This window comes from Trichosurus vulpecula, chromosome 8 (assembly GCF_011100635.1).
Source record: "Trichosurus vulpecula isolate mTriVul1 chromosome 8, mTriVul1.pri, whole genome shotgun sequence".
Classification (NCBI taxonomy): domain Eukaryota; kingdom Metazoa; phylum Chordata; class Mammalia; order Diprotodontia; family Phalangeridae; genus Trichosurus; species Trichosurus vulpecula.
In genome coordinates this window covers 10148667-10172688 of record NC_050580.1, presented here as the reverse complement: position 1 = coordinate 10172688, position 24022 = coordinate 10148667, and the positions used below count along the sequence as shown (strand labels likewise).

At 46.0% G+C, this 24022-nt stretch overlaps 1 protein-coding gene and 1 pseudogene across 3 annotated transcripts in view; both read right to left on the bottom strand.

The window, feature by feature from the left end:
• Positions 1–24022, bottom strand: part of DHX32 (DEAH-box helicase 32 (putative)) — a 60652-nt gene that overhangs the window by 25199 nt on the left and 11431 nt on the right. For 2 of the 3 annotated variants that reach the window (XM_036734171.1, XM_036734172.1), the window contains exons 2-3: positions 9105–9209; positions 7987–8657 (exon numbers count right to left, since the gene is read on the bottom strand). In XM_036734171.1, the coding sequence (XP_036590066.1) occupies positions 7987–8274 (288 nt within the window). In that variant the 5' untranslated portion in view covers positions 8275–8657; positions 9105–9209. Of the gene's footprint in view, positions 1–7986; positions 8658–9104; positions 9214–24022 lie in introns of those variants that run through there. The other variant, XM_036734170.1, reaches the window with a different exon arrangement.
• On the bottom strand, positions 8290–20700 carry LOC118828455 (annotated as a pseudogene).

Below are 24022 nucleotides of genomic sequence, written 5' to 3'. Positions count from 1 at the left end.
TCCTTCATTTCTCACCAGACTTCTTGGGCTTCCCCACCAAGCCCCAGCAAACTCATGGATCCAGTCAGCCTGGGGAACAGAGGCAAAAGCTCCTCCTCAGGGAGCTAGTGCTTCATTTCCCACCAGGATAGGCTGCCACATATTTAGCTTCCTTGTGTGTGTTCTTCCCCCTTTAGAATGGAAGCTCTTTGAGGGTGGCTAGATGACCCAGTGGATAGTCAGGAAGTCAGAAAGACCTGAATTCAAATCCGGGCTCAGGCATTTACTAGCTGTGTGACCCTGGGCAAGTGTCTTTACCCTGTTTACCTCATTTTCCTCAGATCTGTAAAATGAGCCAGAGAAGGAAGTGGCCAACCACTCCAGGATTTCTGCGGAGACAATCCCAAACGGGGTCAAGGAGAATGGACACAACCAAACAACAATAAGGAACTGTCTTTTTTGTACTTAGTACAGTGCACAGCATAGTAGGCATTTAATAAATGTTTATTTACTACTGGGTAGGGTGGTACCAGACCACGGAGGGCCTGAATAATACACTAAACATTATGATTTTTATTCAAAAGGTGTCAGGGAGTCAAGATAAGAACAAGATCAGAGGGGGCGGCTGGGTGGCACAGTGATTAGAGCACCAGCCCTGGAGTCAGGAGGACCTGAGTTCAAATCCAGCCTCAGACACTTGACACACTCACTAGCTGTGTGACCTTGGGCAAGTCACTTAACCCCAATTGCCCTGCCTTCCTCCCTGCAAAAAACAAAACAAGGAAAAAGATCAGATCTACAGATATGGAAGAGTTGGAAACAGTAGGAAGGATGAGTCAGGAAGGGAAAGGACTATTTTATCAGGGCAGGTGACAACAAAACCTGGGTGGTAGCAGGAGGACAAAGGAGCTAGGTGGGGGGGACTTGGCAAAGGGGAATGGACAGATGCTGCCCTCCCTATCAAGAGCAGCAGACCCATGAGTGGGATTTGTGCAGGTCGCGGTTTTGAGGGAAGGCTCACGGGGGAGCAAGGTGGTTCTATTTGGGAAAGACTGATATTAAAAAAAAGGAATCAATAGAACATTGTTAAAAATACAAGCACCACAGCCAGGTTTGGGGAACGGACAGAAGCAGGGAGTCCTAAGGAGGAGTGGGTCTGGGGGCTGAGAGAACTGGGTCTGTGTGGTGCAGGAGGAGGTGGGGGTGTTGGTGGGCCCTCCGGGGGAAAGTGTCTGTTGGATGATTTCTTTCTGGCCAGCCCTGTCAAGGTGGTCTCGTTCCAAGAAGCATGGTCCAGGGTTAGGGTTAGGAAAATAGGAATTAACTGGCTGTTTGGTCTAATGCTCAGGCTAAGAAGCAAATAAAAATATTCAAATCATTTCTTCTCTGCCCTGGGTTCTGAAAAGATTTTTTTTTGTATTGATAGCTTTTATTTTCTAGAATTAAAGACTTATTGTTCACTAGAAATCTTCCCAAAGGCTGATGTCCATCTTTTGAAAAAGATGAACAGCTGTACTCTAAGGAATATATTTGCCTTGAAATCTGTGAATCGAAATAAAAATTACAAATTATCCCTTGAAGAAAATGTAGAGATGCATCTTACTAGCAAAATACATATCACCTCCCCAACCCTGCTACGAAAGGCCAGGTAAAGAAATGCTGGCAGTTCAAGACTAAAACACTAAAACAGAGCCAGCAAGAAACTCCTTCAGCCCAGTCATCTTTAGAAAAGAATGATGCTTGCTAAAATCCTAATCTCCATGCACCCTTTTGTGTCTAAAAGCACCTTCTCCCAGAGGTCCCATCAACAACCCCACCTCCATCTACACCAGACAGAACCGATTCTCTGCCCCAAATCCACTCCTCCTTACAACTCCCTGTTTCTCTGTCCATTTACCAAACCTGAGTGTGGTGTTTGTATTTTTAAAAATGTTTTATTGATATCTTTTGTTTAATATCACAGTCTTTCCCAAATAGAAGCACCTTACTCCCCAATGAGTCTTCCCTTAAAACCAAGACCAGAGAGATCAGAAGAAGCCATGTGGCTGAAAGCTGAAAGTTCGAGGCACTGTCCCTGGAACACACCGAGCTTCTAAACTAAATTTTAAAAATATTCAGACAAAAGCTTTTTATAGACTCAAAGTAGCTACAAGTGTTGCTGTCCCTTTCGTGAAGCCTAGGCCAGGGAGGCACAATGCATTCACTTCTTCCTTCCCAGAATCCTGGCATCTGCTTGTGAGGTTGGAGGTGTCTGTGGCAGGCAAACCAGGCCCCTGCCTTCTCTGTGTGACAGCCTACTGGAAAGAACAAGACAGGAGCACTAGCACTTGAGTGGAAGGCGCTGGGAGATACGGAGCCTGGTCTTAGTTCTGCTCTGGCTGTGTGAACCTAGCCCCTCATTCCGGCCTTCTCTGAGGAGCACATCAGGCTGGAGCAGGGGGTCCCTAACTTATCTGTGCCCTGGAACCCTGACAAGTCGTCTGGGGAGCCTATGGACCCATTCCAAAGAGTGAATCCAAGGGGCCTTTTGGACAGGCCTTGTGACCTGCCCAAGAATTACATGCTCGAGATCAAGTCCAGATGGACCTTTTCCCAGCTTGACCCTCCCATCTCTTCACCCTTCCTCTCCCTCCCCCTTTGCCCACTCCATCAGCTGCCATGCCTGCTGGTGCTGCTTCTTTCTATAGGTGTTGCCCATGCCAGCTGCCCCCTGGTTCAGGCTCCTATCCACATTCTGGCCTGGACCACTGTAATAACTTCCTGCCTATCTTCCTGCCTCCAGCCTCTCCCCTCTCCAGGTCAACCTTCACGGGCCAAGGTCTGACCCCATAACTTGACTCTCCTGCTTAAAAACCTCCCATGCCCTTTTGGGCAGAACTGAGAACTCCTGAGCCTGATGACTCAACCCCACTGGACTTAGCCAGATGCCTTCAGACATGACCCAGACCACTGGTAGCTTGCAGACATCCATCCTTAGTCTCCACCTGCCCAGATTCTTGCTCTTGCTCTCAGCCTACAGAAAGCCTTTTGTCACTCACCTTCCGGTGTGGTGTCACCCACCCACTCAACTCACCCACCCATTCAACTGCTCCCTCAGCACACTCTACCTAATACTTGTTTACGTGTTGGAGTGTCTCTAACAGATTGTAAACTCCCCAAGGGGAGAGTACCTAGCACAGGAATTTGCATGGGGTTAATAAAATTTGTACTGAATGGTCGAGGACAGGTAGGGTGGGGCCTCTGAATTTGATGAGGCAGCCAACCTAGCACATGTTCTTCAAGTGCTCTCCATGATTTTTGATGGCAGTTTGAAGGGTAGTTTGGGGAAAGCTTTGGCCACAGGCATCCAATGGGGTGGGATGTAAAAGGGGCCCAGCCCAGGCAGTGGCACCAGAGGGAAGAAGGAAGAGGAAGATACAGACTCAAAAGGCCTTCTGAGAAATACTCAACAGGATGCAGTGATATCTATCAGAAGGAAGAATAGTAGTGGGCACACAGGATGATGGGTCCAAGAGGACTCCACGGTATGGAAGATGGAAGATGAAGATGATGGCAGTGCCATGAACAGGAAGGAGAAGGCTGGCAAGGAGGGCCAGGCTGAAAGCTGTGCCTGAGGCCCACAGGGCCCACAATCCTCCCCGGTGCCAGCTCAGTCTTGCTCAAGACTGGTGATGAGGCAGTGGCTCCAAGCTTTTGCTGGAGGGCATCCAGAGAGAACAAAACGTGGGCCACAAGCATGGGTCATGCCCTGAGGGATCCAGCTAGTATGGAGCCAGGAAGCCTACAACCAAACTATGGCGGGATAGTCCCATAGGCAACCAGGCCGGCAGAAGCAAATTGATGGAGAAGGAAGCCAAGAAGGTAATGGTAAAAGAAGACACAGAGAGTGGATGCGCGAGAACCCCTGGCAGGCCTTCTGGAGAGGCCTCGTGGTCCCACCTGTTGGGCTCTTTGCAGTGTATGTGACCAGGTCCACTTCGGAGGCCGTGGATAAATGGGACTGGAAACTTGGCAAGAGGTTATGGCTGGAAACCCAGATTTACTGGTTATCTAGATTGATAGTTGAAGCTATGAGATTGCATTAGACTGAATATTTTACATTCTTCTTAATAGGAGAGGCACATGGCCCCGTAGTCAGAGAGCCAGCCAGCCTTGGGGTCAAGAAGTCACAGGTTTAAATTCAAGTGTCCCAGTCGACTCTACCAGACACTGCAGAGCAGATGCCTGGTTTCATTGGTCAAGGGGACTGGGGACTGGGGTTTCTAAAACCAAGGAAGTCACAGATGAGGCAAAGAAAAAAAATCTATGCAAGCATCATGTAAAGACCGTGCATCTGAGGAAAAGGACCCTGAGCTGCTGAAAGCAGGATTAATGATCCCTGTGCACTACGTTTTCTAGTTCTAGATACTGAATGTATACACTCATCTCCACCCCCAAGGCCCATCCACCATGCTCACTTCAAGGCACTGCGGCCTGGCCCCAGTGAAACTGTAGGGAGCCAGGCCAAGAAATCAGGACATGGAAGTCCATTAGAGCAGGAGGCAGATGCATGCTGGCATTGCTGGTGGCTCCAGTGTGGTCTGTGGGCTGCTCTAATGGGCACCTAGGCTATGCATACATGCATGATGGTGGGCTGCATTTGAAGGCTCTCCTCATATAAAACTAACAGTGAAGAGAAAAGCAAATTATTGTGTTATGTTTGAAAGGAAAAAAATGCACATTCTGTCATATGGACTTGCTGACAAATATAAATGGACTAAGTGGAACAAAAATTCTTTAGACATATTTGTGTCCCTGACAAGATACACCCAATTAATTCATCTATAAGACAAAGAGGTTGTACAAGTCTGTGTAGAAATTAGGAATTCCAACAAACAGTGGCTAATGTGCCAGAGATGGGGCGGACCACCTAATCGTATGGGGCTGTGGCAAGGCTGGCCCCCCTGTTGGTGTGAAATGGGAGAAGCTCCATAGGGCCAAGGCCAAATCTGGCGCTTATCCAACCTGAGCGCCCATGGGTACCCCTCGGTCATGGCTGCACCTGCCCTGCGGACACACAGAGCAGGCCAACATCTGCCCAAGGAGTGATTTCTGAACAAACACAGCAAAGGCAGAAAAGAGCATGAGAGGGAGCCCACAGCAAAGGCAAATGGGAGTATCTGGAAAGTGCTTTCTTTCAGGAAGACAAACCAGGCCAATGTTGGTGTCACGGTGCGAAAACTACAAGGCTCTTCCTCAGCGGGGATGGTGCTGAGTGAGGCACAGACTAGGCAGAGAAGTTCACCTTGGCTACGAAAGCTGCCCCAATCAGTTCAACCAACAATAACCGGAGTCCTGAGAGACCAAAGCCAATCAGCCCTGTGTTCAAGGAGCTCACCTCCAGCAGTGATGATGACCCTTCAGACAGTCACACTGTAACACAGGGAGGGAGAGCAGGGGCAGTGAAGACCTCAGCCAAAGGAGAGGTTCTGAGCTTCAGAAGGGTTTGGAAAGGTAGAGGGGAGGGAGGGAAGGAATTCCATGCACCTGGAGAAGCCTGTGGTGCACAGACTCAAGAGATGGAATGGGTGAGTTTGGGATCTAGTGAGCAAATTGTTCAGCCTGTCTGAGAAGTAGAATCTGGTGAAGGGAGCTCTGGGAAGCCACCCTGGGGAGGGTCTTAAATGATGGGCTAAGGAATTTATATTTTATCCTGAATTCAAGTCACTAACTACGTTAAGTGCCTACCATGTGCCAGCTGCTGTGTTAAGCTCTTTGGGGACAAACAAGAAAAAGAAAAACAGTCCTGCCCTCGAGGAGCTTATGATGGAAAGGGGGAAAGTCCAGATCCAGCCACCTGCGAAGGAAAGGAGTCTAGTGCTCCCACTCCGGCCCTCCACTCGCAGGGGAGGAACACAATAGGGAATGATGTAGTTAGACCAATGCCCTAGAAGATGATTTTGTGAAGGGCAGATTAGAGAGGAGGAGATGGAAGGCAGGGAGACCCCGTGTAGGAGAAACTGAAATAGAAGCCCAAAAAGCAATCACAAGGGATTTAACGCGGATAATCTGTTTATGTCCAAATATGGGGAAATGATCCACGGATCCCCTAAGAACTCTGGTTAGACAGGAGACCTGAGGGCGGTTCTGTTAGGTTCTGAAGATCTTAAAGTCCATACAAACAAAGAGGGGAGGGTGTGAAGGAGCTAGTCCCAGCTGAATCTCACTCGCATTTGAATCACACACACACACAGAGTTGCATAAAGAAATATATTTAATTCAACAGGGAAACAGGAGGGAAAAGGGATGGGGGGGATAAGAGGGAAAGTAGATTAAAGGGAGGGATTAGTCTTAAGCAAAACAAACTCTAAAAAGGGAGTAGGAAACAAAGAGAAACAAAAGTAAAAGCGAAAAGAATGGAGAGAAGAGCGCTATACTCACCCATAAAATGAAAAAATAGACTTAATTAAAAGAGGGAATAAGGTAAGAGAACAAACATTTATTACGTACTCGATATGGTCTTTATAAATATTATCTCATTTGATTTTAACAACAACTTTATGAGCTAGGTGCTATTATTATCCTCACTTTACATTTGAAGAAACTAAGGCTGGGAGAGTTTCAATGACTTGCCCAGGGTCACACAGCTAGGAAGTGTCTGAGGCTGGATTTGAATTCAGGTCTTCCTGACTACAGGACCAGTGAGTGCTCTATCCACTGTGGCACCTAGCTGACTCTGAGATGAAGATGGAAGCTATAGTTAACTGAAAAGTGCCATAGGAAATGAATGAATATTAATAACACATACACACACAAAGAGTGTAACATCTAACTACCTAAAGATAAAGTTAAATGAGTTACTGGGAGCAAAACTATAGGAGTGCCTGGTGACAGTTTTCCCCTCTTGGACAAAGACAAATTTAATAAAAAGTAGATAAAAAAGAAGTAAAGACCTGAATAGAATTTTAGATGTACAGAATTTTAAAACCTCACTATTTAAAAACCTCAGTATTTACTTGAAAAGAATACTGCAAATCCTGAACCAGCTGGCATTCACACTGCTCTGGTCTCTGAGGACTTTGCATTTTAGGGCATAGAGCACAAGGACATGGAAAACTCAGATAAAATCCCATGGAGGCACCTTGCTTCAAGGGGCCACAGAAAGTACTCCCGCCCAGCTCTGCTCACCAACTCCTTTGGACTCTGAATGGGACAAAAAAACATCAGAAACATCCAAGTTCCCTGGAACTCGAATGGGTGCGAGTGAAATCAGAAGCCCGGGGTAGAGTTCAGGCCTCTCCCCTTAAAGGACGGATGGAAACAATAGGGAGACTCCAGGCTGGTTTTAACCTGACTTTCCCAATGCCCGGGTTACTGGGGGTAAGTCACTAACCTCTACCACTGTTTTCCTCTTTTGTAAACCAAGGAAAACTAGACTGGGCGACTCAAAGTTCTTCCCCCAACTAAAATCCCACAGGTCTGGGCCTAATGAAGCTCAGAACGTGGCATTGCCCGGTTCATGTTTTTAGTCTACAGTCTGGCTCTTCCTGAACCAGAAAGTCCCCAGGGCCCATTCAGGACACCGTGCAGCTGCTCTGTGCATGATGCCTGGGCAGACAAGTGGCTCCATTTGGTGACCAAACTCTCACCAGCAGCAGGCAGTTGTTCGCCCAGACTGACTTTCCTGGGCTTCTGAGTTTTTACAGGGTGCCCACTTATCTCAAAGACCAGCCAGTAGAGAACACAAGCATTATGGTTACTGCTCCCTGTCTAGCCTGAGGAGGAATACATCTATCAGATTTCTAAAATGCTTAAATGTATATGGAAATCATTTACATAGATTTCTGGTACTGAGCCATAAGTCAAACATTTCTGAGAAGTTTGTAAATATTGTTAGATTGGTATTCAGCTATGTTAATAAGCTGCTGCATTAAAACTCTGCTGCTTTTTGGCTCCCAGTGTATGCAGAGGCCAGGCCGGGTGTCTGGCATGGTCTGGGGTAGGCTCCCACCCACAGGAAGTACTCACCTGAGAACTCTTGCCACATTTTGCTTCCCCCGCCACAATCACAATCTGGCTCTGGAGAAGACTTTCCATGAAGGGATATTTCTCTTTCCATACCGGAAGATCTTCTCTTTCCTTCAAAAGTTTATAATAACGAGAAGAATATGGCAAACCATCAAAAGGATTGAGCTCTAAGTCCTCACAGGCCAGGACTCCTTCATCATCAGCATCACTGGAATCCAGGGAGTCCGGAAAATAGCGTTTTTCGCAGGGTGCCCCAGGGCAACAATCCATATCTCCCCCCTGTATCATCCTCAGGAATGAAGCCTAGTCTGGTGAACTCAGCACTGCATCTGCCATCAACGCTTCCCCGGGCAGCCGCGTGGAGAGCCCCTGGGTCCCAGCTCCCGGCTCATGGCCACCCCTCTTCCTGGGCTGCTGGCCGGCCTCCAGGGGCATAGGTCGGTCACTTCAGAACTCTGGGGCTGGCTCGAGGTGTCTTTTCATCAACTGAGCCCAAAGTGACAGGGACAATAACAGAAAGAGCTCAGAACAAAGAGTCACTCGTGCGGGCAGCTGGCAGGGCCTGGCCAGAGGGCTGCACTCATGGACGGCTGTCCCCTTCAGTTCAGTGGGCTCCAGTCTGGCCCTCACTCTCTGTCTGACCTCTAGCACACCCTCGGCCTGCGGACCGACTGTAAAAGAAAGCCACAGGGGGCCAGAGTTGTGAATGAGAGGATGGTCACATGGGCCATAATCCCAGGACAAAGGAGGCTGCTGGGGCCTGCCAGGGAGGGGCAGCCTGGGGGTTCTGCTCACATGTGCTCTCCCACATCTGCTGGGAGTCTCCTTCCAGGGGAGAGCCCCTCGTTAAAGAGAGGATGCAAATCACTCCTCATTCCATTCTGGGAGCGGCCAGCAGAGAAAAGCAAAGGAGGGGAAGGGGTGGCCCCCACCCCCTTCCTCTCCTCCCCCTCATTCAGGAACTGAAGGCTCCCAGGGTTAAGGCAGGCTCTTCCTAAAACTTTCTGTACTTAAAACAGAAATCCCCCAAACGTATCTGACTACAGCACTTGGCAAACACAATTTTATATTGAAAAAACCCATCTCAAGGAAGGGGCCAATTCTGCCAGGTCACTTACCCCTTGTGTGGTGGGGGTGGGGGGTCTTCTGCTCGTGCTCACCCCAAACGAAGATCCAATCAGGCCAGACCCGGCTAGAGCTTTCTGGACTCTCACACCCAGGGCCTGAAATTCCAAAGGCAGAAAATGTGGGCTTGGGCCAAAGAACCACTTCCCAATGAAGCCTGTGGGGTGCTGGCCATGTGGGCTATGGCCTTGAGATGTCTCTAGCTGAGCTTAGGCTGCTGCAGCCCACACACAATGCCAGGCCCCTTATCATGGATCCCAGCTCTGGCGGCCTGGGGAGGAAACCTACAAGGTGTGGCCCTCTTTCTTTCCAGACCCTATCTTCCCAACAAATCTCCGAGGGTTTAGCCCTAAGCCAAGCACAGGAGAACCAGGCATAAATCAGAGCCTGCTCCCCAAACCTCTGGGGAGCTGCCTCTGCGTATCCTCCACTCTGCTTCTCTGAGCTCCAAAGGCCGTGGCCTGCCTTTCCCCTGTCCTGTGACCCCCAGTCGGTCCCCTCAGGGGTTTGGCCCCTGATCATCCCCTGCCTTTCCCTGATTGCCAAATCCCCCTTAGCTCCAGGCAGCGACCTTCTGGCTCCAGCCTATCTATTCCTGGCTGATGACACGTTCTCCCTCCCAAACTTTGCCCTCAGCCAACCTGGCTTCCCAGTGGTTCCCTATCCAGGACTTCTTAAACTTTTTCCACTCTCAACTTCCTCAGTGCTTCTTAAACTGTGGCTGGAGACCTCAAAGTCATGACCCACAGTTTAAGAAGCGCTGTCTTCCTCATTCACTCTGAGCCAGGAGGGCCCAGGAAGGCCCAAAAAAATAACCATTAAGTGGTGCTTGGGCACCAGTTGGGCAGCTCACCTCATCCTCCTCTGCCCTCCCCTCCCCATGTGAGGTATCATGCTCTTACCAGATCTTTCTTAAAGATCACACCAGAAACCCAATTCACTTGAATGCTCACTGATTGGCCAACCCTGTCCAAGCACCACTTAATGGTTACTTTTTGGGCCCTCCTGGCTCAAAGTGAATATAAATAGTAATTGTTTCTCTTTGGGCCAGCAATCTAGAGGGTCTTCCCCTCTGAGTTTGGTTTTTTCTTATTATTGTTATTAAAGGGGGTCGTCCCTCAACTTACTCCTTAAACAGGCCTGTCACTGAATGGGTATTCCCTCAGTCAAACTGAGACCTGTTAAAGACCTTAGCTTAAAGCCAAGGTCTCCCACTGCATCCTGGGCCACCTCCAGTCATCCTAATCTTTATCTTGCCATCCCAGATGGCCCTAGAGGAGAAAGTGAGGCTGGAGACTTTGCACAGGCCTCCCGAACTCAAATCCAAGTCAACTGAAAGTCATGTCATCATCTTCCTGATGTCATGGTCCTCTTCAAGAACAAAGGACAAACCACAACCACACATACCTTTCCACATCCCCTCCCTCTCTCTGAATCCCTCTAGGGCTCACTCCAGAGAGACCTTTCTCCCTCCACTGCCCACCCCCGCCACTGTATTTATTTTGAAGGCCTCCATGTGCGGGTGAGGACATTTCGTCCCCTTCAACAGATGGAATGGAAGCTCCTCAAGGGCCGGTCTTGCTTTTGCATGTGTATTCCTAGGGCTATGAAAAATGGGGCTGGAGGGAGGGTGGAGGAGGAAGAGCCATGGCCTAGGTGCTGTGTGAACACACGGAAGTGCCATGACCCACTGGAGGGTCAGTAAAATGGGACTAACAGTCCTCCCCCGTCCATCTCCCAGGATTGTGCCTCCTAAATGTGAGCTGCGGCTTTGTTGGCTTTCAAACACAAACACACATTCCCATAACAAGGGAGTTGTGCAGCAAAGGTGAGTAAAGCCAGGTGCAGCCCCTAGTAATCATCATTTCCATAATGAAAACAATGCTGATTTTTCCTCTGAGGTCACGAGAACGCTTTCTGACCCCCTTTGCGGGAGAAGCCATGGTCTTCTGTGTAGAACTGCCTGGTGTACCAGCACCCTCAGAGGGCACCTTAGCAAATGGCTGCAGTTGTCAGGTTGGAGATGCTTAGAAAGAAGCCTAAAGGAGTGGTCCTTGGCATTTAAAGCAGACATCTGCCGGGGGAAAGAGCCGCACAAGGAGCGGTGGGGGCAGCTTCTAGTTGAGATATATGAAAAGAGAGGGACGAGCAGGAGGGAGCAGCCACACGCAGGTGACACCTGTTGTTCATTCTCATCTTTTAGTGAGTATATATTTTGCAGAAAATTCTCTCCATTAGGGCCTCAGGGAACAGGTCTCTATCCCAGAGATTTTCTTTCCAAGCCTGAGTACATCAGTGATGCCCTGGCCTATCACCTGGCCTGTTCCTCTGTCTCACGGAAGCTCAGGACCTCTCAGGACTCCCCAGCCTCACCCTCTGCTTCCTTTTCTTCTTCTCCTTCTGCCTGCAGCCATCACGAAATCCCATCTTAGCACATGATCCCTGGGAAATCTCACCCCTGGAGCTTTTATCCATGACCAGCAGATCCCCAGCCTCAGCATTCTGGGCCAGAGGATCCAGAGAGCTCCCACCAAGTCTTCTGTCCCCAGTACATGAGGGAAGTGCCTGGGCTTCAGTGTGAGGTTTCTCCAGTGACCATTCTGGCCATTCTGCTGCCCGAGAATCCCCCTTCTCCTGACACTTTGGAGATGTCCTGAGTTCTGTGTTGGTCAGCTATCAGTATAGGTTTGATTTTGAGGAGTTGTAAAAAGTCAGGAGGGGGCATCCTGAGAATCCATCTCAGTACATCACAACTCAATGGAAATGGTTCTTTAACTGCTCCCACCCCCACGCCCACCCCTTTCCTTCAACCTTATCCTTCCTGAGCCCTTCTGCAGCACCCACCCAACATTCGAGGCCACTTCTCCTGCTGTGCTCCCTCCTCTCTGTGGGTATTTATGGTGCAAGGCCAAGTTGCTGCATCCTGATCTCTCTATGCACCCATTTAGTGATTTCATTAACTCCCACAGGCCCACTTTTCAAGGCCGTGCATCAAACTATAAGTCTGAGTCTCTCTTCTGGGCTCCAATCAACCTGTCAACAAGCATGAATTGGCATTTGCTGTGTTCTAGACACTGTGCTAAGTGCTGGGATACAAAGAAAGGCAAAAACAGCCCTTGCCTTTGAGGACTTTTCAGCTTAATGAAGGAGACAACATCTGCACAAATGGGTCCATATAAGATGCAGACAGCTGGCGATGGTAGAGTAGAAGGTGCTGCCCAGCGTCTGTGGTGCCTGGGAAAGGCCTTCTACAACAGGATGGTGAAGGAGCTCCCGTCCTGCAGCAACAACTGGCTGGTGGCCGCTTCTGCTGGACACTCAACATCTTCCATAAAGAAAGCATCATCTCTCCCTCCAAACCCTCCTCTCTGCCCACCAACCCAACTTCTGTCCAGGCACCGTCATTCTCTTCCAGTCTGCTAGGTTCATGACCATGGAGTCATCCTCAACTCTTCACTCCTCCTTAGCCAATCAGCACCAAGCCTCATCAACTCCTCATCTCCTCCCCTCCCCTCCCTCTCTCTGTACCTGCAGCCTCTACCCTTGTTCAGGGCCTCTTCCCGTACGGCAATAGTCTCCCAGTTGGTCCCCTGACATCAGCCTCAATCGCTCCTCTCTAGTCCATAATGCAGACTGATGCCAAAGCACAAGTCTGACCACATCACTCCTATTAAACACACACAAACTCTGGTGGCACCCTGCTGCATCCAGGAAAAATACCAACTCTTCTGCTTGGCACTAAAGCCGACCTTTCCAACTTCTTACACATCACTCCTTTCTCTCTTCTAACCAGACTGGCCTAATTTCTGCTCCTGATAAATGCCATTTTGCCTCCCACCCAGGACTTAGAGCTGTAAGTGACCTTACAGGCCATCTGGGCCAAAGCCCACACTTCAGAGCTGAAGGACTGAGGCCAACAGAAACTGACTTGACTTGCCCACAGCTTGTCTGAGGTGGGATCTGAACCCAGGTCTTCCCAACCTCGGGTCTGGCCTGTATCCATGCCATCCGGTTGCTCTTCTTGGCTCCACCTCTGAGAATCCGAGCTTCTTTCAAAGGTCAATGTAAGCATTGCCTCCTCCTCCAGGAGGCCTTTCCTGATTAAGTTCCAGAGTTAACCCTCCCCGTCCACATCCTAATTGTGTTCAACTAGGGAGGCTGTTTGCCTCCTGCTAATAATTCTAGAAATAAAATTCCGACGCCAGAATAAAAGCTGGGAAGTTTTCAAAGGGCGCAAAAGCAAGTCCAAGACTAGAAAGGGATCTGGCTTTTTACAGGGGTGACAGTCGGTGGGGGTGTGGAAGGGAGGAAGAAAACTACCCCCCGCATGACCATTCAACTCGACTCCAAAGAGGGGAGCTACAGTGTATGATAGGAAGAGTATCGGTGTAAACACAAACAATTCACTGAAGAAAAAAGAAATCCAAAAAGGAGACAGTAGCACAAACTCAAGTTCTTAGACATTTATAATCAAAGGCACGAAGGCCCAAACAAGGAAGCACACCTTGACATCCGAGAGATCACTGAGGCTGGGTGGGATGAAGCTCATGGATAGCATCGCTCTGCATGGGTATTCTGTATTCAAGTGAGATCTGATAGGAAGGAGTTGGGTTGGTGAGAACCGTAGAGTAAGCAGGTATTGTCAAGTAAGGCTTGTAAAAGTATGACACGATAAATTATTTTTGGAAGTTGTTTAATGAATGAAATTGAGTCTATAAAATTATCGTAATGATATAATTACCATTTCTGGCAAGATGTGTTTACCACCAGCTGTCCAGAAATAGCTAGTCTATCCACTGGAGAGATACGGTGTACTTATTTCTGAAATAGTAAAGATCTAGCTGAATTCAAAAAAGTTCATGTATTCATGTAAAGTTCTAGGAACAGAAGGGGACCCATGGTGGACTGCACTGGAGGGAAGATGAATGGAGGGAGAAACAATGGGTGTTGTCGCTGGAGAATGCCACAGACCTGGACAGAAAGAAGAAACAGCCAAGGAGTTTGGGAAAAGATCACCAAGAACAAGTCAAGTAAGACCAACCACAACTCCTTTTGGAGAGCTTCATTAGATGGTAGATACAGTTTACTTAGATTTTAGCCAAGTACAAGACAGGAAGGTGAACCTAGATTGTAGCTCATCTTAAAACATCTGGGTGACTTAAAACACTTCACACTCAGCAAGTCAGTAGTATGATAGAACAAGCACAAAAGCTAATAGGATTGCTGCCTGCATTGTTCATATGAGTCTAAAGAATTGGGCTGGAGAAGCAGTATAAAGGATATCAGTGGACAGCAGTAGGACCAGGCTAGAAGATATCATAATCATCTCCATCATCTGCCTCCTGGGAATGTTATAAGGATCAAATGAGATGCTGTAACTTCAAAGTGCTTGGTCACTTCCAGAGATGTGTACCCTTGTTAGTCTTTGGCCACAGAATTCATAACACAAAGAAAAATACAAAATGGTCTCAGTCCTGGGTGGCCCCATCTGGCTTTGGCAACAACAGAGACCTAATGATGGAAAACAAAAGGTAGAGGGTGCTCAGAATTACAGTTTTATAACAGCTCTAAACACTAATTTAACTGTAAGAAGTCAAAACATGAAATCCTTATCTAATAATCAACAAACTGACCCATTACTGGAAGCCCTTGAACATGTTAGCAGATGAGACAAAGTCAGGGGGATGGTTGACATGCTAGAATTGGGATCCTCCAAGATTTTGGCAGGCACAGACACAGATCTAACAAGGGCTAATTTAATTGGGGAAAATGTACAGTTTTACAACTGGATTCAACAAACAGACTTCCCGAGGATGAGCAGAGGAAGCAGTGCTATAAACTGCTATCTGGCTAAGTTCAAATTCATGTTGCTCAAGCCCAAGGCAGAGCACATTACTCAGATGCAGAGGCTTCACAGGCTTCCTCTAACCTCTAGGACACAGGTTCTTAAGCCTTTTTGTACCACCACCCTCCCTCTCAGTCTGGTGAAGTCTATGAGCCTCTTCTGAGAAACAGCCTTTTAGACACATGAAATAAAACACACAGGATTCTAAAGGCATATAGACAAAGCATTCATCATACACACCTGCCATTGCCAAGAACTGTGCTAAGGAAACCAATTTTATTGAAATTGTTATCAAAGTATTTTTTAAAAACTTCACAGACTCCAGGTTAAGAACCCCTGATTTAGAATAAATACAAACTTCAGCTTGGCTTCTAGAGAAAGCCTCAGGAGTCCGGGCCCCGTCTCCCTTTCCAGACCGAATGGCCATTATTTCTTGCCCTTCTCCTACTTGGGTGTTTTGTTTCTTTTCCCACCTTGGTGCCTTTGCCAAACTTTTGCCTGAGGCCTGGAATTCTCTCATCTTAGAATCTTGCTTTCTTCCAGGCTCAGCTCAGGTTTCTCAGCCCAGGAGAAGCATTTCCCCAAATACCTCCTCCCTCTACCCCAGCTCCCACTGCTCTCTCCCCACTGGTCAAATTATCTTGGACCTACTTCTCCAGTTACATGTTGAAGCCCCAAGGATGAGCTTTAAGCCCCTTCAGGGCAAGGCCTGGATCATTCTGTCCACCTTACAGGATTCACTGCCCAGAGTAAATGCTTAGTGCTTCTTGGACTCCAGTGGAGTTGTTCTGGACGGGGTGAATCAGCGGTGAGATGGGGCATGGTGCCTAACAGATGCTTACAGGAGCACTTATAGATGAAACAGAACAACAACAGAAAGAGCGAAAATGGGGCATATCTGACTATTTCTAGGGTGATCTATCTTGATTCTCTGGAAGCAGAACCAATATCGCTGGACTATGATGCCTCAAGGTGGGGGGGGGGTGCGCCTTAAGAACAGCTGGACTGGACTAAATACTGAAACACAACATCTGGCCTGGAGCCAAAAGAATTTTGAAAGCATTGAAGGATGCATGAAAGAGGATAAAGGGAAGGTACCAAAGGGGGGAAATCCTGGATGGTATTAGGGCAGGGGCACAGAACCGGCTTGAGAGTTTACAGGTATAGAGCAGTCCTATGTGGGGGAGCCCCCTCTACCAACACAGGTCTCTGCTACAAACAGCCTGAGAGAGTGGCCTAGAGCCTGGAGGTGATGTGCCCAGGGTCACACAGCCCATCTGTCCGGAGCTGGGACTTGCTACACATTTTACCACACTGTGCAAAATGCTGATTGGTTACATATCAAGAAAATATTAGTAACTATTGACCCACTGAGCTACAGCCTAAGCCTTACAAAATACAAATGAGAATGGTGTACAAAGGCTTCACAGGCAGCCTTGATGAAGAAATAAGAAAGGCATAGGCAGACTTTCCCAAGTACAGCCTATATCCTTAGTCTCACTGAGAGCTCATCACTGCCATGGATGATGTCCTATGAAGAAATGATATGGAAGAAGGTTTCCCCACAGGTGGTGATGTCTTTCAGATATTCCTGTTTGCAGACAGAGTATTTATTGTACCAAGCCCAGAAAGAGACCTAGAACAATTAACAAGAAACTGGCCTAACGACTGACATGGGAAAGATCCAATGGATAGAGGCTATGGTCCAGAATATGATGTGCAACTGGATGGGCTGCTCACTGAGTTACATTATATGTACATCAGTACATACAATGGCGACCGGAACTGAAGATGAGCTGGGTCCAGAATGAAACAGGAAGGGAGCGAGTTGAATTGCATTTGGAAAACTGCCCAAAGCTTTCAATGATCCTAAGCTGCTCCCTGATACCTCCTCCTTTAAAAATCTATTTTTCTGGTGATGCTACAACACTAGAACACCAGCCTCTGAGGGAATAAAACTGGGCTCCCCCGGAGGGCAATGACAAGGTGAACAGCTAACGTAAGGGGACTGTAGCCTATCACCAACACTCATTTGTACATAAAGACTGGATCAGGAAATGAATGACTAGGAAGAATCGAGCTGGCCACAAAGCAAAGACAGAGCTTGAGGGCCACCCTAGGAGCCAAAGATGCTGAGAATGGCTTCTGATTGCACTGGGTGAATCTAGACACAGATAAGATTTGTACAGGCTGAGAAAACATGATCAGCGCTGCAAACGGCAGTGCTGAAAAGATGCCCACCATGATGAGATCATGGATCCATTTTAATATTGAAGTATTATCTTATTTGCACAAATGACTTAGTGGGATAATCAGCAGGGATGGGGAACCTGTGGCCTCGAGGCCACATGTGGCCCTCTAGGTCTTCAAGTGTGGCCCTTTGACTGAACCCAAATTTCACAAAACAAATCCCCTTAATAAAAGGATTTGTTCTTTAAAACTTGGACTCAGTCAAAAGGCCTCACCCAAGGATCTAGAAGGCCACATGTGGCCTTGAGGCCGCAGGTTCCCCAACCCTGATAGAGGAAACCCTGGATTCCAGGATTTAGAAAGGACTGCTTCTTCAATTCCATTTGTTTTCACTAATGAAAACCTTAGCCAATAAAAGCCTTTTCTGTTTTGCTTCTAAATCTTTTGATCCTAGACAACAACACCTTCAAAAAGGTCCACTTTAAATGAACTTGCTTTCAGGAAACCTAACTGGATTACTCAAGCAACCAAATTACAAAAGTATTCATTACTAATTCTTATCCCAGGTTGGTGGTACACAATGGATAATTAATGTGATATCAAAACTCATAAAAAAACTTCACCAATTCGCAGACAAGTATATCACTGCTGGTTTTTAAAAGTTCTGGTGTTCTGTATAAAGAGATTTCCCAATGGGAATCAATTGTTCAAGCATAATAATTGTACAACCCCTGGCAAAACAAGAGTTTTGTTAAGAGCTGCAAATTTTGAATAAATAAGCTGCTCACCAGCTCGCTAAAATGTCTTTGTTTTTCACTGCATAATGTTCCATTTGAAAGTTTGGTTAAATGTTTTATTTACAGAATATACATGAATATTAATTTGGTTTGTTTACATAGTTTAGGTAAATGTCTGTGTTAACTTGTGAGGGCTTGTGAAAGTTCCAATCTATACTATAAATATCTTTAATGTCTCTCAAATAAAACCATGACACTTAGGTGGGTTCTGAACATATAAATATGGAAATTCAGTGTTTCAGCCAATAAAAAGAGAGTCTTTGCTTATTTTTGGCATAATTGTAACTGGAGAGGCAGCATGGCTTAGTGGGCAGAGGCCCTGTTTTGGAGTCAGAAAGCCCTGCGTTCGGATCCTGCCTTCAACACATCCGAGCTGTATTACTGTAGGCCTCTGGAACTTCCTACATCTGACCAAATCCCTGGTCCTGATTTTTGTCTATAACAAAGTAATGAAAGAATGAAGGCACAGCTATTACAAGGTTACTTAAACCCAAGCAACTACTGGGCAGAAAGAGATACTTTGATTAGTTCTTCAGGATATTTTTTTTCCCCAAACAAATGTGGGCCTCAATGAACAGTTCTAATCATTTTTATAGCTATAGTCTAATAATTACATGACAAAAGATTTCACAAGAACTAAACCAGGGACTAATGAGAAACTTTAGGGTACAAACAGGCTTCCATCCGCTTCATCCTGCCCAGAACGCACGAGGCCCAAGGCCTGCGAGTAACCAAGAGCTGTGCTCAGGCTGTTCCAGGCCGCACGTGTAACACTGCGGGGCTGCTCACATCAGCTGGGCTTTGACCTTTCTTCTGATCTCATTCCGATTATTTTATTCATCGGTTTTTTCTTCCCTTCTTCATCATTTCCATCATCTTCATCGTCATTAGCTTCTATGAAATGTAATGCTGATCTTGGGACCAGGCATCTGTGTTTCCCAGCAAACACACAAGTAACACCAACCGTGCCAATTATAAGACAGGTGGTGATCTGGGCAGACAGGAAGACAGGAACGGAGTCATAATAAGGGGTTAAATAAGCTTACTTACTTTATTCTAGTCTAGTCAAAAGGGTTGCTGATAATGGGGGCACCAACTCCTACAGCATGCTCTCATCACTCTTTTTCTGTCCAGTAGTTGTGCGGGTGAAAAGGAGGGGCAGCTGCCTCTATGTCTCGCTGGGGTGGGTTGAGACAGGCACAGCATTCCAGCTTGTACACTCCTCTAAACCCCGACAAGCCTCAATGAGAGCCTGTTGAAGCAGTATACAGATTCTTCCCAAGCCTTGAGGAGGCCAATCAGGGCAGGTACATGCATTCCTCTATGTACTACCCAAACTCTAAATCCCCACTTACCGACCAATGCCCACCTGCTTTATACGGCAACAGAGAAAGAAGGCAATTTGCCAGCAGTAGCCTCACAATTTTACATCACCTTACCCCTATATCTCTCTGTGCAGTAGTGGTACAAACGGTTTTGAACCATGATCGTGAGAACTCATATCTAACACCTGGCAACTAGAGATTGTTATGGCCGTGGATCCTGGGAACTAAACCCTAAAAAGGATAACAAAATCCTCCTTACACACACTAAAATCCACCTTGCGTACAATCTGCTCAAGTGATAAAGTCAATTTGAGAGTCTACAGCAGGGAGGTTGCATCATCATCCCAGTCTGAACTTTCAGGAGGAGAAATCAAGGAAAGAATCTTTGGAAACAGCTTTTGCCACGGTTTAAACTGTTACAAATTCCTCGTGTTTGTTATTCTTGATAGGTTTCAAAGTGACATTTCCCCCCAATCTACCTGCCACCCTATGCAACTCATAATTTCTGCTCCACCAAAGGAGAAGGGATCTATATCATCTGTCTCTGACTGCATCTGATATGTCTTTATCCACAATTAATCATCATTTATTAAGTTTCTACCACATGGCAGGTACTGTACTAAGCACTGACAGTCTCTGCTCCCAATGAAGGCACTGGAATTAAGAGGCTGGGGAAGGCTTCCTCTAGAAGACGGGGTTTTAGCTAGGACTTAAGCAGAGTTAAGTCAGGAGGGACAGCCAGAGAGAATGCCTAGAGCCAAGATGGAGCGTTTGTCTGTGGAACAGCAGACAGCATACGCACTGGACCAAAGATGAGATTTTAATGTGAAGCTCCTAGGTTGGCCACCACCTGAGAACTGCGTTGTAGTAACTTCCCAGTGCTTCAGAATAGGCTCATCAAGCTCCCGAACTGTATCACTGAGCAAGTTACACTTTTAAAAACAAAAATTGCCTTTTCTTTATTTCCCACCCTCCTCTTCAAAGCTTGGCCTTCTCATTAACTTCCTCTGAAATTTCATCATCTGGTTTCCATTCACATTCTTCTTCCGTAGGGTCATAAGTTGCATTAATTATTTCATATTTCTTATCAGAAAGTGGCTGGTCAAAAGTAGCCTACAAAGATTTCTTTCAAGCTTTGCTTCTCTACCTGTGCACAATTACCTTGAAGTTTTTTGAGGGCATTCACATATTGTTTAATTATTTTTGGAAAGTTTTGAAGGTGTCCTATTGATGTTCCCATAAATTCATGTATTCTTTCCTGAAGCACTGAAAAGTTTTAGGATTTTGCATCATCTGACCAGTCATTGGACATGTCTTGCTGTTTGCATTTTTACCATTTTCTGCTTATTCCACTTCTTCAACATCCTCCATTTCTCATTGACCAAAATCTGGTCTGTTCTTTGTTGTCAATGTCTGTTATATTGTAGGACATCCAAATATTTGCTATTTTGTAAAGAAATGTTCTGGGCTCGTCAGGAGGATGAGTCGATGAGAAAGAAAAGTGACAAACGGGGACCCAGCACAAGTGCTCTTTGTTCTCTGAAGCTTTTCTTTAGAATCTGTAGCTGTTGTGGGGATCAAGCCTCTTTTCCTGTTTAAAAAATGTTATGTGACATTACAATTGTTCTTTGAATGTCTGATAGAATTCGCTTGTAAAACCATCTGATCCTGGAGTTTGTTTTTCCTTGGAGAGTTGCTTTATAGCTGGTACAATTTCTTTTTCTGACTAGGTTATTTAAATCCCCTATTTCTTGTTTTCCTGATATCTAATTGGGGAAAATAGTTTCTATGAAGTTCTTCATTTCCTTTTTCATTTGTTATAAATTCTCCATTTTAAATTTTTTACATTGGCAAGCTGGTTTAAATTATATTATGTAATAGTTTATTAGTTTATTTACCAATTCAATGCTTTATCCTATCTCTGATTTTCAGAATTTCTGTTTTTGTGTCTGGTTAGGGCCTAGAGGAAGGAAGACCTGAGTTCAAATCCCGCCTCAGACACTTACTAGCTGTGTGACCCTGGGAAAGTCACTTAACTTCTGTTTGCCTTAATCCATTAGAGAAGGAAATGGCAAACCACTCCAGTATCTTTGCCAGGAAAACTTCATGGATCGTAAGGCCCATGGGGTCACAAAAAGTCGGACATGACTAAACAACGATAAAAAAATTTTTAAAAATTGTTGCTTTTCTAATGCTTTTAGTTGCACGCCTGAGCTACTGATTTAGTCTCTTTTTCACTGCTGAAAGTGTTTAGGAGATATCAGTTTCCCCCTTAGGACCGCTCTGGCCGTATTCCAAAAGCTTTGTTATCTTGTCTTGTTTTCCTTCAATGAAATTATCAACTGTTTCTGTGATTTGTTCTTTGACCCATTGATCCTTTTCCACTAAATCAGTCTTCATTTATGTTTGAATCCTCCTTTAAAGGCCCCTCACTGACGATAATGTTCACTGTGTTGTGCTCAGTAAAAGTTTATTTACTATTTCTGCTTTTCTGCATTTCCTTATGAGCAAATGCCCGCACATGTCGTCAATATTTGTAAAAGTGCCACACACAGCTGAGAAATATGTGTAGTATGTGTATAATACCTTCTATTACCCTTCAGTAATCACTAGATAGCTATTATATTTAACTTGTCTAAAGTTCTATTTGTCTCTAACTTTTCTTGTTTATCAAGATTTATCTAGGTGTGAAAGAAGCACATTGCAACCTTCACTGCGATGCTTTCTATTTCTCACTGTAATCTGATTATGTCATGTGGATGCTATATAACAATAATTAGCTAGCATTTATGTAACATTTTGATTTGCAAGGCACTTCCTATATGTTCTCATATATGATCCTCATCACGATCCTGGGAACGAGGAAAGTGAGAAAGAAAGAGGCTAACGTAGCTGTGTAGTGTCCCAAGCTGGATTTGAACTCAGCTTTTCCTTGACTCCAAGACCATCACTGTACCCACTGCGCTGGCTGGTTGCCTCTCAATATACATTAAATATTGATGCACTATATTAAGTACAGATAATATTTTATTTTTAACAGAGCCTTTAAGTTTTCATGCTTATCCCCTTTAACCATGTCTATTATTGTTGCTTTCTCTGAGATCCTGATCACTAGCCACGCTCTTCTGAATTTGTCTGAAGCATATAATAAATTCTGCTCAAGCCCCTCATTTTAAAGAATTAATGAATAATTACTTATGTTTCAAGTGTGTTTCTTACAAATAGGATATTGTTTGATTCTGCTTTGTAGTCCATGCTCCCATTCTCTTCCATTTTATGGGTTAGTTCACCCCATTCATAGTCACTGTTATGATTTTTCATTGCATATTTATATCCTTTAGAAATGCTTATTCTTTTTCTTTGCATCCCCCTCTTTATGGAGATGAAAAAAGAGAAGGCACCTGATCAACACTAGTTATCTATAACTAAAATGATTTGTTCCCATTCCTCTGCATCTCTTCTATTTGACAAGCCCAGACCCAGTTTTTCCTTCCTTCCTTTGTTCCTTCCTTCTTCCTCCCTCCCTCCCCCTCTCTTTCCTTCCTTCCTATCAATTCTCTAAAACTGAAGTTTATAACATATTTTCATCACTCTCCCCATGACCATTTATACAATGAAGTCACTGGGGGACTGGGGGTGGGAGTGGGGGCTGGACCTGTGATGTAGCCAATTCCTAGTGGGGAAATTCTCTGTGCTAGTGCAGGTCCAGAGTTTTTTTTGCAACATATTGTCTTCAGAGAACTTGCCTGGGCCACTGGGAGGCTAAAAGACTTACTCAGGGTCAAACAGTCAGTACATATGTATCTAAGAAGGCACTTGAACCCAGGTCTTCCCAACTCCAAGGCAAGCTCTCTATGCATTATGACACATAAGCTGATTTTATTTAGAAGGTCTTATTAAGTCCTTCATTGAATGTCTCTGCCTTAATATTCTCTGTAACAGATGTTGGAGCATAAGCTGTAATTACCTTCATGATGGCCTTGATGTATATCGTCATGTATTATGTCCAAGTCTCCCATGACATGCTTTTTCTGGCTGCCTTTGGATACCCAATAAAGCTCTGTTGTCGTTTTTTGGCTGCATCCTACTCTTCGTGACCCCATTGGGGGTATCCTTGGCAAAGATGCTCAAGTGGTTTGCCATGTCCTTCTTCACACGGCTAGTAAGTGTGTGAGGTCGGATTTGAACTCAGGAAGATACATTTTCTTGCCTCCGGGCCTGGTGCTCTACCCCCTGGGCCACCCAGCTGCCTGGTGAAGCTCCACCAACCCCTCTAGGAGTCCTTCCACAAAGGGCCTGGAGAACATTCTGTCTTCATTTACAGCAGGATGGACAGCATTCAGCTCTTCCAACAGTAAGGTCTTTTCACAGGGATCTCACCCTTGGAACACCAAGGACTGCACTGATGTTCTTGATGGTCTGAAAATGGCAATTCTGGGCACTCTGTGGCCCTGACACAGGCCAGAAGGAGAGGTTTAAAAATCTTTTGTTTCAGAGGTTGCTGTGACTTCGGGTTGGATCACAAGATGGCCAATTCTTGGAGAGCAGCCCCAGTTGAGGTCTGGAGGTCACTGGCCCCTGACTTTTCTACATGGTTTCAGAGGGCAGCACCTAACCCTTCCCCCTTTCCTCTCCCTCAACTGCACTGTGCTGGTCCTCTGTAGGCAATACCAGAAAACAAACGATTCTCCAAACTTACACTAAGGCAAGAAGATGAAGAGAATTTACATGCTTGACATGGTTTCATTCTAGTC